This window comes from Brassica oleracea, chromosome C9, assembly GCF_000695525.1.
Source record: "Brassica oleracea var. oleracea cultivar TO1000 chromosome C9, BOL, whole genome shotgun sequence".
NCBI classification, from domain to species: domain Eukaryota; kingdom Viridiplantae; phylum Streptophyta; class Magnoliopsida; order Brassicales; family Brassicaceae; genus Brassica; species Brassica oleracea.
Window position 1 is genome coordinate 18,988,026 of NC_027756.1, and position 16,096 is coordinate 19,004,121.

Sequence of the window (16,096 nt, forward strand, 5' to 3'; positions counted from 1 at the left end):
CCGTCAACAGCCGAGCAACCCCACCAACTACTTCGAGGATATGTAGTTTTTTTTATATTTCTGTTTGTATTATGAATTTAAATATTATTGTATGACTTTTAAATGCCTTTTTAAAATATGTTTTTCAATTTCATATTTCGTTTTAAAATTTAAATTATTTTAAATTCTGAATATTAAATATAAATTAAAATTTATTATGTACTAATTAATAATAATATAATAAGAATCGATGTAAACTCCTCGTAAACATTACATGGAGTTTACATCGAATGTTTACGAGTGATTAACATCGAAAGATTTACGAGGGTTTTACATCGAAATGTTTACGAGTGATTTACAACGAAAGTGTTTACGAGTGATTTACAATGAAAGTATTTACGTGTGCTTTACATCGAAATCATTACGTGGGCTTTACCACGAAATCTTACGTGTCGTTTACGACGAATCCTTTCCCTGCGCTTTACGAGGAATATATTTCGTCGTAAACGTAACGAGTTGTTTACGACGAAACCTCCGTTACGACGGACGTTTAACAACGAAACGTCTTTCGAGGTTAATTCGTCGTAACACCCCGTTTACGACGAATTAACAACGAATACTGCCGTAGTAAAAAATATGTTTTCTTGTAGTGAGTATCTTATAAGTGTTTGATTGACACAAGAGAACAAACATGAAAGTGTTCTGTTTTTTTGTGTTATATATAAATTCTTTATGATACTAATTGTTTATTAACAAATTTTTTATAAACTAGATGTTGATGCAAAGGTTTGTACTAACATTCACGAACTTAGGAACTGCACTCCCTCTGGATGCATTACCGAAGACAAAAAGTATCCACCCTATGCTGCGAAAAAAGACATATGTAAATATGCAAACACTTGTAAATGTGATTTTACATGCTAAATCTTATTAATCACCTTTTTCCTAAAATTTACTTACAATTAAATAATACATAAGCTATAATAGCTTGTAATATTGAGGTGTGAGACAAAATTTTGCCATTACAGTCTAACAATGCTATCTTATACTTGATTACTTTTAATTGTACAAATCAATACAATTGTGTTTTATTAGTTAGCAATAATTACCTCGTGTCTAATTAGTGATGCTGTTAAATAGCAATTAAATAATTAATCTCAAGCAAATGTTGCAAGTACATATGGTACTATTATTCATGTTTACCATTTTCATGGTACTATTATTCATATTTACCACCACTAAATAGACATTTTCAAAAATATTTTCTTCGTGGTAAAAGACTTTTATACATGTTATATATATATATATATATATATATATATATATATTAAATAATTATTTAAAAAATAAAACAAATAAAAAATAAAAATAAAATATATTTGTTTATGTTTTCGAATTATAATTTGATAACCTCTATCCACCTTAAATTAAAATAATTATTAATTCTTTTACGTCTGATGGGTTGTACCCTGCTGATACAACTGTTCCGGCAAACCTAATTCTTCCATCCTGCACAAGAAAAATACAGTTCTCAGTTATTCTACATTGCTATAGACTAAATATGTCCAAACTCACAGTACAAAAATCTACATTATATAATACAACAACAACAATCATCAGCGTCTTCAAACATCATCTTCATACTATACTAGATTTCTATATGGTATACTTTATCCGACTTCACCATTTCAATCTCTTAAAACTATACCACTACAACTATAGTATCCATTTCAAGGTAACACTAATCCAAGACATACTATACAATTTTCGAGTATAGAATAGTATAGTACTCACTGAAAACAGGTCCCACACATACCTTTCTTCTTTGCAAATTCCCTCTTGCGCCGTCGTCCGGTACACCCCGTCGAACTGATTCTACCGCTTACTCTGCAACATCATCTGGTTTCCCAAATATTCTGGACGACAAAAGATTTCGTGTTACTCACCCCTCAAAAACCTGGTTCATATTTGCTATTGAAATCAGATTTACCTTTCCTCGTCGCTTTTTTCTCCACGCCGTCTTCTCTGTCGAAACCCTAACTCTTTAAATCCAGATGTCGGCGCCTCCTCTTCTCCTTTCAACCACCGTTTCCCGTTTCTGTAGCCGTTGGAATTGAAGTATACTTCCGAAATCCCTAAATAATTTTTTACCTCTCTCCTGAGAAAACCTATTTTTAACAAAATGATTGCGACCTTTCGTTTTTTCTGAATATAGAAAAATTTTGTTCTCACTTTTCGACGCGCATGTAAGGGCATTTTTGTCCACACTTACTATAATATGTAACATATCATAACATGCCTTTACCTATGGTTAGTGCCTTAATATAAATCGTATTATGTATATGTGTCTAAATTTCCCAATTATAATCCTTGAAAGAAAAAGAGAAGTAGCTATCCGTGTAAGAGATAAGCAAACAATAACAAGTGAAACATCACTTAAAAAGGAAACAAAATAAACAAAAAAATGAGATATAAATTTGGGTGAATTTGGTGGATATTCATAAGAGGGTAATCAATTGAAAACATACCCATCAAACAGTTATAGCGGATCAATGGGATAATTTGTGCACAAAAGGCACTATATTCTCCTTGGCTGCATGTACGCGTGAAGAAAACACGGAAAATATAAAACATGTGTACATTCCTTTCTATCAAATCTAACCTTTTTCTAACCTAAAATAATATATTATTCATCTTCTTAGATCATTTTAGTAACTGATAGCGGTAGAAGAGAAGATATATATAACAAAAACAAATGAAGCGATGTTCTTGTTGATCCATAAGGTAAAAGGAAACGAATAGATGGTAGGAGAAGGAAAAGAAACCACATGGGAGATGGAGAAGAAGAAGAAGGCAGAAACGGTGACATGCATGTGGTGACAATCGTACACTTAAAGTGAATGAAAAAGAGAAAGTAAAAAAATGAGTGAGTTTGAAGTACTGTGAAATTAAACACGATACTATACTATATATACTCCCTCCGTTTCAATATAGATGATGTTTTAGAAAAAGTATTTTGTTTCAATTTACATGAAGTTTTGAGGTTTTAAGGTTAACTTTAACTTTATTGAAAACTGTTCAACCAATTAGATTTTATCGTCTTTTTATAATTGGTTAAATGATTTAAAAACTATAGTTTTTAAAATGCTTTTTGACTTAAATCTAACTTTCTTAATCTTTGTGCATTAAGGCAAAACATCAAGTATTATGAAACGGAAGAAGTATTAAATAACTAGTATAGAACAATCGACTTACAACAGTTATATAACAACAACCATAATACAAAATATGTTGCAAAAAAATTATTTGCATTGTTGCTTAGAGAGGAAAATGGTGAGCAGGAAGAAGAAGAAGAAGCTGAGAGAAGAAAATGGTGAGGAAGAGGAAGCATAAGAAACAAATGAAAGCCTACCAAAAAAAAAGAAACAAATGAAAAGAAGAAACATTGTACTATATTTTATTTTGACAATAAAATAGAATAGTATAATATAGTATTTACAAGAACTGTTGTAAAATTTCATTTATATTCTTCATCGAAATGTATTGTTCATGAAAAAAATTATGTTTGCATTAGCTATAAGGTTTTGTAATAGAAAACTCTAAATGGTTCATTTGAATGGCATACAGCTTTTAATAGTACCATGAATTTGTATTATACTATATTTGTTACAAAACTTTAGAAAAGAAAATAGTAATAGAGATCATTGTTATTCTTCTCCAATGCAACCCAACATATGATTATGGGGTGGTGATGACATTAGTGATGTAGAGAGATATTTGCATATATTATGAATATTTTGATTATCTAGTTTATCATTTATTTAGATATTTATCTTAAATTAGTTGGAATTATCTACCAGGTTTTTAATAGTTTTAAATTATTTTGTTTTTATATAAATAGGAACTTATGTCTCGAGTTGTATTCAGTTTATGATTTGATTAATAAAATGAATTCTCTTATACCTTGCTAGCTACCCTCTGTTATCTACTTCACGGAGATTTTATATACAGAGATGAAGAGAGTCTTCCTATAAATATGGCACCAAATCCTCCGGGTCTGATAATCCGCTCCTCACTGAATCCATCAGTTGCAGAGTGAACCACCCCCACAGAATGAGTTATCACAAATCTTTGTAGAGTTTAAATTATATCCAAAAAAATTAACTCTAGATGCTCAAATCTACTTGATTGTTGTGAGATTCAACTCTAGATTCTTAAATCTACTGGCTTGATATATGTATTATGTTTCATGTTTTTGCTGAGCTTTAATCATGTTTTAGGAGATAATTGAACCTTCAAGTATGTGAGTGTCTTTATTATCTCTTTGGGGCATTCTAAGACCTTTGCTTTAATTAGTTTTAGATGCAAAAAGAAAATAGACCTGATCTTTCAAGCTCTGGTAGTATCTGATATATCATTTACCTTTAGTGAATGAATTCACATACTTATCAAAAATAAAAATAAATACTCATCTGATCATGTCTTGAGGAATATTCTCATATTATTGGGATATATATTAGTAATATAAACAAAATAGTTCAACATCAATGTTTTCATTAAAAGAATTCAAAAGAAGCTGAGACAGATCTTTGTAATAGAGACAGTTATAACCTGATACTTTTGAACCTCATTTTAATAACTTCTTTTTAAATACTTATTATTATTAGATTTTTTTCTTAAAGATTACAAGCTATGACCGGAATACAGTTCAACAAGCTATCACAAAAGTGAAGAGATAATATAAAGAACCAAAGACAATCAAATCATCAGTTTCGATTGACTTTTGTGGTAGAAAAAGAGTAAATTTAGCCATTTCCACCTCCACGTCCACGTCGTCCACGGTTTCCTCCGCCGCTACCTGTGAACTGGAAGTGCATCTCTCTAGCTTTTGCTGATGGCTTAACTGGTCTTTCTAGAAGGGTTCTTTTCCCGGAAGGTGTCATAAGATCCACCGAGTTCGTCTCTGAGGTAAAACTCACTGGGTCTTCTTCTTCCTCTTCCAAATATATCAACAAGGCAAACTTGTTTGAGCCTAAAACAAGTCTCGCTATTCCACTACTTTCTCTTTGGACCGCTGGAGGTACTTGATCTATCGGAGTATCAGTGATTGGCAAGGATCGAGTGGACTCCATACTCGGAGACACAACAGCTTCATTAATACAAATAAAAGTAGGAGAAACATACATGTTCTCAAGTTCCGTAACAGTAGCTAAAGAAATTAGGTCTTCCACATTAGCAGAAGTAACGGGTTCAAACACATTTGATTCATTACATGTATCATGATGACTGATTGGTGGAGATATCATGGTGCTGACTGATTTTGTAGAGGTAGCAATTGCAGACTGATTTACAGCATTATCTGCTGCAGATCCTGCTGAGATAAACTCAATTACCTCTGGAGTAGAAATAATTGCAGCTTGAGATTTAGATGTTGCTATTGAGATAACACTTTCACCAGTAGTGGTAACTGAAGCTTTAAAACTTGAATCTGGGTCACTTAAAGGAAAAGTAGGAGAAGGTTTGGACAGTGAGACATCATCTGAAGCAATGTCAGCATTGGTGGAGGGCTTATCTTGTTGTCTTGGAGGAAGCTTACCTAGGCAGCGAGAAGCTTTGTGTCCCAAAAGACCGCAATTAGAACATTTAGATGGCAGCCATGAGTATAACACATCAACCATAGTGATAGAGCCACTCTCATTCTTAATAGGAACCTTAGACGGAAAAGCCTTATTTAACTTTACTTGTACAAGGATTTGCGTAGGGTCGAGCCAAGGTTTGCTAGTAAGCATCGGAGCTTTATAGGAACAGCTCTAACGGGCATATATTGATGGTATTTGATCTGTTGAAAAAAAAAAAATAATGAAAAAGAGGAAAGAGAAATATATAAGTATGTTAAACCATCGCTTTTTAGTTACTTTTAAAAGAGAGGATGTACACACAGTACAACTGTTTTTCTTCATTGATCAAAAAAATATTAAATTAAAAACTAAATTATTAGTAAAATATTATATTTTTACTAATCAAAAACGGGTTTCACCACCATTGGAGCTGCTCTAACCTAAAAGCATGATTAATGGTGGAGTTTTTAGCGGAATATAAGAAACCGTATCTTAACTTTTAACTAAAAAAATTAAGAACCGGTTTTTAAATAAGATATTTAAGAGCCGGTTCTTAGCTTTTTTAGTTAAAAGTTATGAGACGGGTTCTTATATTTTGCTAAGAAACCCACCCTAAGAACCTCCGTTAATCATGCTCTAATCTAGAAAATAAATCCTTAATATTTTTTTTCTACTCTTTTAGGTCCATTGATTTGACCTAATTATATTAATAGCTGCGGTTTCTTTCTACCAATGCTATATTTAAGCTTTAATAAAATAAACATTCTTATATTCAAAACCTATTGAAACTAATTTTAAATTTACAAACCAATGATTCAAAATTTAGTTTCAGTCTAAAAATAACAATCGGGTTTCTAATATAAAACAAACTCGGTGCTTCACCAGAATAGTTGTCCTCTTCTCAAACATATCTCAATTTATTGTTTGAAGCTAACCTATTATAAAGAGATATCCAAAAGAAGAGACCACCAAACAAAAACAAAAACAAAAATGGCGTCCAAAGCCTTCTTCTTCTCTTTTTTTGTCGTCTCCGTCGTGTGTTTGTCCTCTCTCGCCGGATTTTCCGCCGCCGATGCTGATGATTTTGACCGTTTCCAGATTCAGGGATCGGTTTATTGTGACACTTGCCGTGTCCAATTCGTTACCCGTCTCAGCAAATTCCTTGAAGGTATATTAAATTTATAATAAGTATTTTAATAAAAAGTTATGAATGTGTGATGTGAATACATTGAAGCCAGAATAGTCAACAGAAAAAAATTAACACATCAAAACTCGTTTGATAACAGTTACAAAAAGAAGAAAAAAAGTCGTTTGATAACAATTACATAACGAAATAGTTTTTTTAAACTTGCATAACGAAATAGTTTGAGAAGATTACGTTTGCGCGCACTCTATCTTGCATGTTAAGAGAATCCATGCAGCGTCAAGCAATGCTATATAGATTTTTAAATCCAAATGAAAGGCAATTGAACAATATCACTAGAGTAATTAATTACCGGGCCAAACTATAATGCGACCGCCCACGGCTAATGGCCATTCATGCCCGCTCTCTCGGCCCGTGGTCCCCATCCCGTCTGACGAGCGGTGCGTTATTTTCTCCAAGGTCCGAAAGTCTTGTGTACTAACCCTGCAATCACCACCCAACTTTTCCCCGTGCTTTGGCCTCACTCGCACGGTATCGCTCACTTCCCGATAGGTCATCTATCATTTTACTACTCCAATCCAAACACGCTTAACTCTGGAGTTCTAAACGGATGTGTGACGGAAAATGTAAGTCAACTTTGGTGACATAGGTAGCCAAATCAATCTTCTTAAACATTTCCATAAATCACATCTCGGGATGTTACGCAAAGTTTAAAATCAAATCAATCGTGTAATATGTTCAAACAATTAAGTAGTAGTTAGTTTGATTTAAGTGCTACTCATCCCTAGTCAGCTGATGCACAACATCGATTCAGAATTGAACCACAACTTTATTTTAGTCTTTGGACTATTCATTGTTTCAAATATATATCTCCAACATCAGTTTGTAAAGTTAATATCAACTAGACATGAAACGATTCAACCATTGACAAACTCCAAATCATATCATGTTTTACTTAAATAAAAAAAAGGTTAATACGTATCCTTAGACTCCAAATAGCGACAATATATATACACAACTGGGCTAACATGATTTCATATTTGTGAAGGAGCGAAAGTGAAGTTGGAGTGCAGGAGCAGAACAAACGGAACCCTAGCGTTGACCAAAGAAGCCGTTACCGACAAAACGGGAAGCTACATGATGGAAGTAACTGGTGACCACGAAGAAGAAGTTTGTCAGCTTGTTTTGGTGCAATCACCAGACAGTGGTTGCAGTGACGTCAGCGAAGAGGCATACTTACGTAACGCCGCTAAGATCAGTCTAACGGCAAATGACGGTATCGTCTCTCACGAGACACGTATCGTTAACCCTCTCGGTTTCATGGTTAAGACACCGTCAGCTGACTGTCCCGCTGCTTTCAAAGAGCTCGGTATTGTCCCTGACGTTACTTTCTAAGCGAAGAAAGAAAGAATATATGACGTGAGAGATTTTACTTCTATTTGCTTCAATTTGAAGGGTTTTCCGTCAAGTTTATCAATTATTTATCATTATGAATTAATACCACTAGTAATTATTGATGTTGATTTTGCGGTTTTTGTTTTTGATTAATTTGAATTGCATGTGAGTCATACTTTGTTGTTCTATAAACAGAAAAAAAAAACAAGAGTTAACTTATCAATGCTGGAGAACTTATCAATTACTACACAAGTCAACAAATCATTAGAAGGGTAATGATTGATCTGAAACCTAATTAAAATCTGAATTTGATACAAAGGAAATGATTTGATTTTTTTCTGAAACCTTATTAGAACTGATATTGTCATTTTTGGGTCAAATATGTGAATTTTATTGAAAACTAGAGGGGGTCCGCGCAGAATATTGTTTTATTGTTCATAAATATGATTTTCTGATGATGTGATTATGTTGTCAGTATTTATTTGTGAAAAACATTATTTGATGTTTTATGTTATGTAGTAGGAGGTAATAAGTTAATATATTATGTGTTTGTCTTTTTAATAATGTGTTGTATTGTATGTATAATACTACTTGTTAGTAGTGAAGTGAGTTTCTGATGTAAAATATATTGAATTTCAATAACTTTGTCTTAAGACATTTGTTGATTCTAAAATTAACGGCGTCAAAATTGTATTTTAACTTTCACATTTTTGAACATTACTCTTTTTAGGTGTTTTTGCACACTCCCCCATCTTTTGATCTTGAGCCATCACTATCTATGTAATTCGTTTACCTCTCTCGTGCGCCTCTCTCGTGTGCAGTGCTTCTCACCATCATTGGGAAAAGACTCACCTACGTGCCCTTTTTTTCTTCACCTTCTTTTTCTGTAAGATTATATGGTATTTGTTATATATCAGGCATATTAGTTCCATGTTGTGCGGTAGTTTCTTACAGCATTGTATGTTATTTCGGTCAATATTGGTCCTCTTTTTCTTTAGGCTTTGGCTAAGGTTAGAAACTACATCTCGTTGGATTGGGTCAGAGTTTAGTTGTCATTGATGTTGCTTTCCTCGTCGCTGGTTTGCCGTCAATAGTCTCTGCTCGTCTTGGTTTCAAGATCTGGTTTATGGTGGTCTGACTTATATGCTCTTTTTCATAGCTCGAGGATGGTTCCACGGTTTGTTGATTTCATTTTGTCTATTTTTATCTCTTTTTTTCTCTCATCTCGTTGCACCTTTCATCGTTGATCACGTCTCTTGCGACTCTTTTTTTCGTCATATTTGCTACTCCAGGTTTGGATATTGTTTTCTATGTGTATGCTTTGTGCACTTGGAAGGTTGTTTTATAGTCTCTAGCTTAAGCTTTGGTTTCTCGGTGGTTGGCTTCCATTCTCCTCCACTCAGATTCTATATCTTCTTCTCATGCATCTCTTGGTGTAGGTGTGCGGAGTGAGTCTTTTGAAGCTTTGGTTTCTTCTATTTAGAGTTTTGTGGTTCTTCGCTGGCATGAGCACCTTGTATGTGCTTGTTTAGTTTGTGAGGTGTTTTTTATCTCTTAGCTGGTGGTCGTGCTTCCGGTGTTTTAGACATGCGCCTTTTTTTTTCGTGGTGACTTTGTTCTTTCGATGATTATTATATCTCTGACTCGTTTTTTTGGTTTTTTGCGCCGGGGCTTGATCGCGATCATTTATGTTCCGGAGATTTCTTTATCTCATATTTTATCTTTTTACTTTTTTCTGATATCTGCTTGTTCTAACCAAGACATTCTATGGTAAGATGAGATAGGTTAGTTTTTTTTGTCGATCTTTTTTTTAGCTCCAAACCTTTATTGTGTTAGTGTTACTATAATATTTTATTTTTTCTCTCTGACTGTGGAAGTTTTATGTTTAGATTATGTATTGAACTCTAATTTCTTCTTATTAGTTTGGTCATTTTATATTTTTAATAGTTAAATAAATATATAATTTGTAAATAAAATAATAGAAAATGGTAAAAAATAATTAAATAACAAAAAATTATGTTATTTTTAGTTGTGAATAAATTAAATATGTAAAATATATTTTTATTATTTTATTTATTTCTTTATTCATCTTGAATTTTAGTGAACAATAAAATAGATTATCAAACTTCATACGATAATAGTTAGTGCGAAAAGAATTAAGCCAAATTGCAATAATCTAAAAGAAGGAAAACCTAAAATGTAAAAAAAAAATACATAGATAATACGTGTCGCAAAAGCTCCCTGCCACTTGTCAGAAAATGAGAAAAAACTAACTTTATATATATAGAATGGAAGAGTTTGTAACAGTTAGATTAGATAAGACTATGATTTACATTGGCAAAAAAAGAAGAAAAACAAAGTAAGGCATAGGAATTTTGAAAACTAGTTTACTCATTAACAAGCCAATGTTGCATTAGGCTGAAAACTCAGTTTTGATTTCTCTTGGACAAAATAGTTTCCTGATGAAACGGTCTAGCTGCTCGAAGATGATGCTCGGCCATGTGGAGATATTGTCATAGAGTAGCTAAGCTTATTCCGCTCAGACCAAATGCAGTAAATGGTTGCAAGATACAATAAACACTTTAGTAGCTTTGGCGTTATAGCATAACTCATCGAATCAGAGGAAGCAGTCTATGTGACTCCGTTTCTCAAATTTCTCCGTCCGTGGCATTGCTTCTGACTCTTCCGTTGCTGAGGACCTCGGCGACAGAGCCATGTTTCTGGATCATGATACTGCGTTTTAAACCGAAGCTCGGAGCATTTCCAAATTAATTAACTGATATTCCCCGTACCTCGCACCTTGCAATACCGTTGGGGCTTTGGAATAATGTTGCATAAACTCTGATTCTTCTTATGAATCGAAAGGTATGTGTTGAATGTGATTAATTGGAATCTGACACATTGATCTGAAATGATATTTTGTCGTTTGTTTCTTCCAAATAAAGTTTATATTTATTCCGTGTTAGCATTACTTCTTATAAACTTTGTGTTATTTGTATCGATGTAAGCAAGTTAAAAAAAATGTAAGCAAGTCACGCTGAAGTTGTTTATGGTTTTTCAACCGGATTGCTAATAAGTAATAACTTTCAAATGTATAAAGATTCACACAATACTGAGTAAATAGACATTTTTTTCTGAATGAACAAAGTAAAGACGGCCATCCGAGGAGTCTCTTCTTCTTTCAAGTACTATAGTAGGCAGTTCTTTTTTTGTCTGAGGGTGACACTTGTCTCATTTGCGAGAATCGACTTTTTTCGCGTCTCTGGCTGCAATAAACAGAGACAACAAAAGATCAGAAACATGAGGAAAATATTCTATGTTTTTCAATTAAAATTAGTTGATAAAACAAAATTTAATTATTTTACAAGAGTCGGATCCGCATGCTCACACGAGTTTTGTTTTAAATTTTATTAGTAAATTTAAAAATTAAGTAGTTTTTATAAGAAGTGTAGTGAAGCCTTTAAAATAATATATATATATTCTGTTTTTTCAAACCAGAGCATCGCAAAAGGTGTGTGTTTTTACCTGCTTTTTCCTCTTCTCGCATCTTGGCGGCGCCTTCTCTCTGTTGGCGTATCAGAGCCAGACGATCTGCGCGCGCGCGCACACACACACGAGAGGTGTGAAAACCAATAAAAGCCTGTTTAGTAAAATAGAAAGAGAACAAGAGATTTATAGTTGTTTACCAAAATCCTTTCTTGCTTGTTCGGTTTTGCCTTGCTCCTGCAATCTCATGTATCGCTCATGAGCTCGTTGCTTCTCAAGCTCCTCCCTTCAAAAGACCATTTAAGACGTAACTGTGAGACGCTCCTTACCAAGAGACGTTGAATGATATAGATATTCGAATGTTCAGTATCAGAAGCGAACCTTTCACGCCTCGAGAGTTCAGTGGTTTTACTTGCCTAATCAACAAAATGGGAAGAACAGAGAGGAAACAAAAACACACACAAAACATATTTATATATATATATTACTTGGGAAATTCACAGAAACTGAATACACAGAGAGAGAGAGAGAGAGAGAGCTTTACATCAAGGTCTCTTGCTTTCAAAGTCTTTGGTTTTGCTCTGTTAGGGTTATCAACTTCGATCAGAGCTTCATGTCCTTTCTTCTTCACCTGATAATTATATGCCACCAAGCAAAAGATAATAGATGAACCGAGGGAGGCCACATAAACATAAAAAAGATTTTATGTTTTCACCCACACCAGATTCATCTTCGGATTCCTCCTCAGACTCCTCCTCTTCCACATCTTCTTCGTACTCCGCTTCTTTCTGAAAACGTTATACAAAATCATCCTCCCAAACACATCAACAATCGTATCGAAACAACAAAGGTACCTGCTTGAATGAACGAGGACGTGCAGCAGAAGTGCCAGCAACTACCAAAAAAAAAAAAAAAAAACCCACAGAGAGAAGATAAATCAAATATAAATCCATTCACATCAATCTTGAATACATATAACATACTAGAGCCTCAAAGAGCTGAATCAAGCCAAGAACAAACCTAATCCTATGAAACACGAAAAACTGATTCGAAGCTCAAAACGTAAACTTTTTGTGTACCCAAGGCTTATCTACCTCGTATAAATCAAAATCAACAATCAAAATAAAAACCCTAAAACTCTTGAAGACCCAATTGGGTATTCTGACTCTTGTACATGTATAGAAGAACAAATTAAACGATGGCGTTTAATCCTTACGTATCTCAGCTGCACTTGAGAATCGGCGTTGGCCTGTGGGTTTCCCTTTGAACTTGCCTCTTCCCATCGTGCGTTTCTCGAAAAGATATGAAATCGAAAACTGGAAACCAAGGAGTTCGATTCCTGACGCAGAGAATACGAATCGATTCGGAAGAGAGAAGAATTAGTGGAGGAGGGATCTCTCGTCTTCTCTTCTCTTGAGGTCGGTCACCGCTAGGAGACGACAACCCTAAAAGATTGAGTCTGTGTTTCAGTACGACTATGCTTTGATCCTCTGTATCAATGGTAAAACGACTGCGTTTAACTTCATGCAAGTTTTTAAGACTTCTTCTCCAATGAAACACTATTTTACTGTGGATTTGCTCCAATAATATACCTCTTACTTTATTATAGAGAAAATATAGAAGGGCAAATCTCCAAAATAGCACTTTTCTAAGTTTATATCACAAAAATAGCACCCAAAAACTAAAATGACCAAAATAACACATTTTTAAGTTTATCCTTTGAAAATTTTAATTTTGTTTATTTTTCAAAATTTGAAATCTTATCCCCAAAACCTCATTTCTCAACTCTAAACCCTAAACCCTAAACTCTAAACCCTAAACCCTAAACTCTAAACCCTAAACCCTAAACTCTAAACCCTAAACCCTAAACTCTAAACCCTAAACCCTAAACTCTAAACCCTAAACCCTAAACTCTAAACCCTAAACCCTAAACTCTAAACCCTAAACCCTAAACTCTAAACCCTAAACCCTAAACTCTAAACCCTAAACCCTAAACTCTAAACCCTAAACCCTAAACTCTAAACCCTAAACCCTAAACTCTAAACCCTAAACCTTAAACCCTAAATTCTAAACCCCACCCTTTAACTCTAAACCTTAAGTTTGCGACTTTTGATAAAACATTAAATGTTATTTTTGTGACTTTTGACCTTGAGTGCTAGTTTGGGAACATAAACTTGATTTAGTGCTATTTTTGTCTTTTTCTCAATATAAAGAGATATTACCATTTTATTCTAAAATACGGAGGAAAAAATAGTGTTCCATTAGAAATGCTTTTAAACATATACTCTTTTCGTTTCAATATACTTGGTGTTTCAGAGAAGTTTTGTTGTTTCATAATAGATGAAGTTTGCACAAATATATGTAACTTTAACTTTATCAAAAATTGGATAACCAAATAGATTTTTATTATTTTTATTTATAATTAAATAAACTAATTTTATATTGTAATTTAGTGACACTTTTGATAAACAATAGTTTTTCTTAATATTTGTGCATTGGAGTAAAACATAAAGTAATAAAAAACGGAGGGAGTATATTTTATATCGACAATTCTCTTAAATAACATTTTTTAAGTTTTTGTCACAAAAATAGCCCTTAAAAATAAAATGACCAAAATAGCTCTTTTTTATTTTGAAAATTTTAATATTTTTTTTTTCTAATTTGAAACCTTATCCCTAAAACCACACTTCTTAACTCTAAACCCTGAGTCTAGATTAGTTAACCCTTGGGTAAAAATGTAGTTGTATCCTTTAATAAAACTTATTTTGGTCATTTTCGTTTTTGATAGCTATTTTTGTGAAAATAAACTAAAAATGACTATCCTAAAGAATTTCTCATTTTTTTATATTCTCAAATCGGATCAGTAACTATCTATTGTATTTGGTATCTCTGAATATGATACATTTACCAATTTTCAATCAACTATGATCCGTTTTTTTTCTCGGTCTAGATGTTAAAATTCATACCGATTTTTTCAGTTTACGTTGTTGTTGTCAAAGCAAAGCAACTTATTACATAAGAAAAGATGCCACATGCTGGCTAACTATAAGGTTCAACAAAGCATAAATAAATATGAGAGAGAGAGAGAGAGTTGAGACTTGAGGAAGGGAAGGACCGCAGTCTGTCGCGCATACTCCGGTCAATACAAGCAAAGAACCCTCCCTCTGATGTAGAAACGCCTTCGAAAATCCTAGCATTCTTCTCTCGCCATATATGCTAGATGATCACATGCACAACTGAAACACCACTGAAATGGAGCGCAAGGGGGCAGCGCGGTGTCCATTAAACCAAGCTAGAAACAAGGCAAAGTCAGCAGGAGGAACCCGAAGGAACCTAGACCAAATGTTCCTACAGAATTCACATTAGAAGAACAAGTGAGAGTGAGATTCAATTCCAGTTGAGCAATGAACACATTGGTCAGGGACATTAAGACCCCAAGCACGAAGCCTGTCTCTAGTTGCAAGTCTCGTTAGCCAAGTCGTCTAAGAAATGAATGAGCACCGAGGGATTTCCTGTTTGAACCACACAAGTTTACACCATGAGACCGTGCGCATTTTCTGTCTGACACACAACCACGTTGGTTTGGAGGAGAACTAATCCTTAAAGTGACCAGGAGAACTATACCACAAGAAAACTTCATCACCTGCATCATCAGTGGGACGCTGGATTGATGAGAGAGTAATATGTAGAGAGAGGATATTCTCTGATCTAGCACCTGGTAGACACCAACCAGTAGAGATAGCTGCATCAGCGACTTTAGTCTTCAAAGGCAGCCTGAGAAGAGAAGGAGAACGTTGTCCTAGAAAATTTTGATATGCCTTGAATCTAGATGTTACATCTAGGCGATGGATGTTACATCACGTACATCATACCGACTCGGTTGCATCAAGAGCGTTGCATCAAGTTATTATGGATGTTACATCTGATCGTGGGCTTAAGCCCATGCGTCCGTTTAGTCTAGGGTTTTAGATGTGAGATGTTACTATATATATCTTGTATTCGAAGTAACCATGAACTTTCACTCTGTAACTCAATATCGCCTCCAATAATAAAATCTCTCTTTGCCCGTGGACGTAGCCAAGTTGGTGAACCACGCTAAATCTCTGTGTCGTTGTTACATCATTTTATTCATCTGTTTCCGAATCTGTTTCTTCTCACAATTGTTACAACATCAATGGCCACTGCTCCCTCAGATGTCCTAGCAGTTGAGCTCTTGCAACGCGAATGCGGGATAAGATCGACAAGTTTGATGGGAGAAATAGCTTCAGTCTTTGGCAGATTAAGATGCAGGCGTTGTTGAAGCAACAAGGCATCTGGGGACCATTGTTAGAGAAGAAATCTGAAGCAGCTGATTTGGAAACTCTAGAAGAGAAGGCGTTCTCAACAATTTTGTTGTGTCTAGCAGACGAGACCATCATTGAAGTGTTGGATGAGAAAACTGCTGCTAGTTTGTGGCAGAAGTTGGAGAGCTTGT

General features: G+C 34.3%; 3 protein-coding genes across 3 annotated transcripts; 1 reads left to right on the plus strand and 2 right to left on the minus strand.

The window, feature by feature from the left end:
- Positions 1–4,784: 4,784 nt before the first annotated feature.
- On the minus strand, positions 4,785–5,768 carry LOC106314497. The gene has a single exon (XM_013752362.1). The coding sequence runs from the start codon at positions 5,766–5,768 to the stop codon at positions 4,785–4,787; it is 984 nt and encodes a 327-aa protein (XP_013607816.1).
- Positions 5,769–6,492: 724 nt separating this feature from the next.
- Positions 6,493–8,264, plus strand: LOC106316862 (pollen-specific protein-like At4g18596). The gene is made up of 2 exons (XM_013754731.1): positions 6,493–6,765; positions 7,790–8,264. Exons 1-2 carry the CDS (start codon positions 6,588–6,590, stop codon positions 8,134–8,136), a joined length of 525 nt encoding a protein of 174 aa, XP_013610185.1. The 5' UTR covers positions 6,493–6,587; the 3' UTR covers positions 8,137–8,264.
- A 2,936-nt stretch (positions 8,265–11,200) lies between these two features.
- Positions 11,201–13,106, minus strand: LOC106315796 (28 kDa heat- and acid-stable phosphoprotein-like). The gene is made up of 8 exons (XM_013753618.1): positions 12,839–13,106; positions 12,477–12,517; positions 12,342–12,410; positions 12,167–12,253; positions 12,004–12,038; positions 11,823–11,908; positions 11,662–11,727; positions 11,201–11,402 (listed from the first exon to the last, which is right to left on the minus strand). Exons 1-8 carry the CDS (start codon positions 12,903–12,905, stop codon positions 11,368–11,370), a joined length of 486 nt encoding a protein of 161 aa, XP_013609072.1. The 5' UTR covers positions 12,906–13,106; the 3' UTR covers positions 11,201–11,367.
- Positions 13,107–16,096: the final 2,990 nt, after the last annotated feature.

Bases quoted from the DNA above. Each gene is read 5' to 3' on its own strand.
- LOC106314497 (XM_013752362.1), bottom strand. From the start codon at position 5,768: ATGCTTACTAGCAAACCTTGGCTCGACCCTACGCAAATCCTTGTACAA.
- LOC106316862 (XM_013754731.1), top strand. From the start codon at position 6,588: ATGGCGTCCAAAGCCTTCTTCTTCTCTTTTTTTGTCGTCTCCGTCGTG. The intron at 6,766-7,789 runs GTATATTAAATT...ATATTTGTGAAG, and splicing joins TCTCAGCAAATTCCTTGAAG to GAGCGAAAGTGAAGTTGGAG.
- LOC106315796 (XM_013753618.1), bottom strand. From the start codon at position 12,905: ATGGGAAGAGGCAAGTTCAAAGGGAAACCCACAGGCCAACGCCGATTC. The intron at 12,254-12,341 runs GTGGGTGAAAAC...TATAATTATCAG, and splicing joins AATCCGAAGATGAATCTGGT to GTGAAGAAGAAAGGACATGA. The intron at 11,728-11,822 runs GTAAACAACTAT...GCGCGCGCGCAG, and splicing joins ACAAGCAAGAAAGGATTTTG to ATCGTCTGGCTCTGATACGC.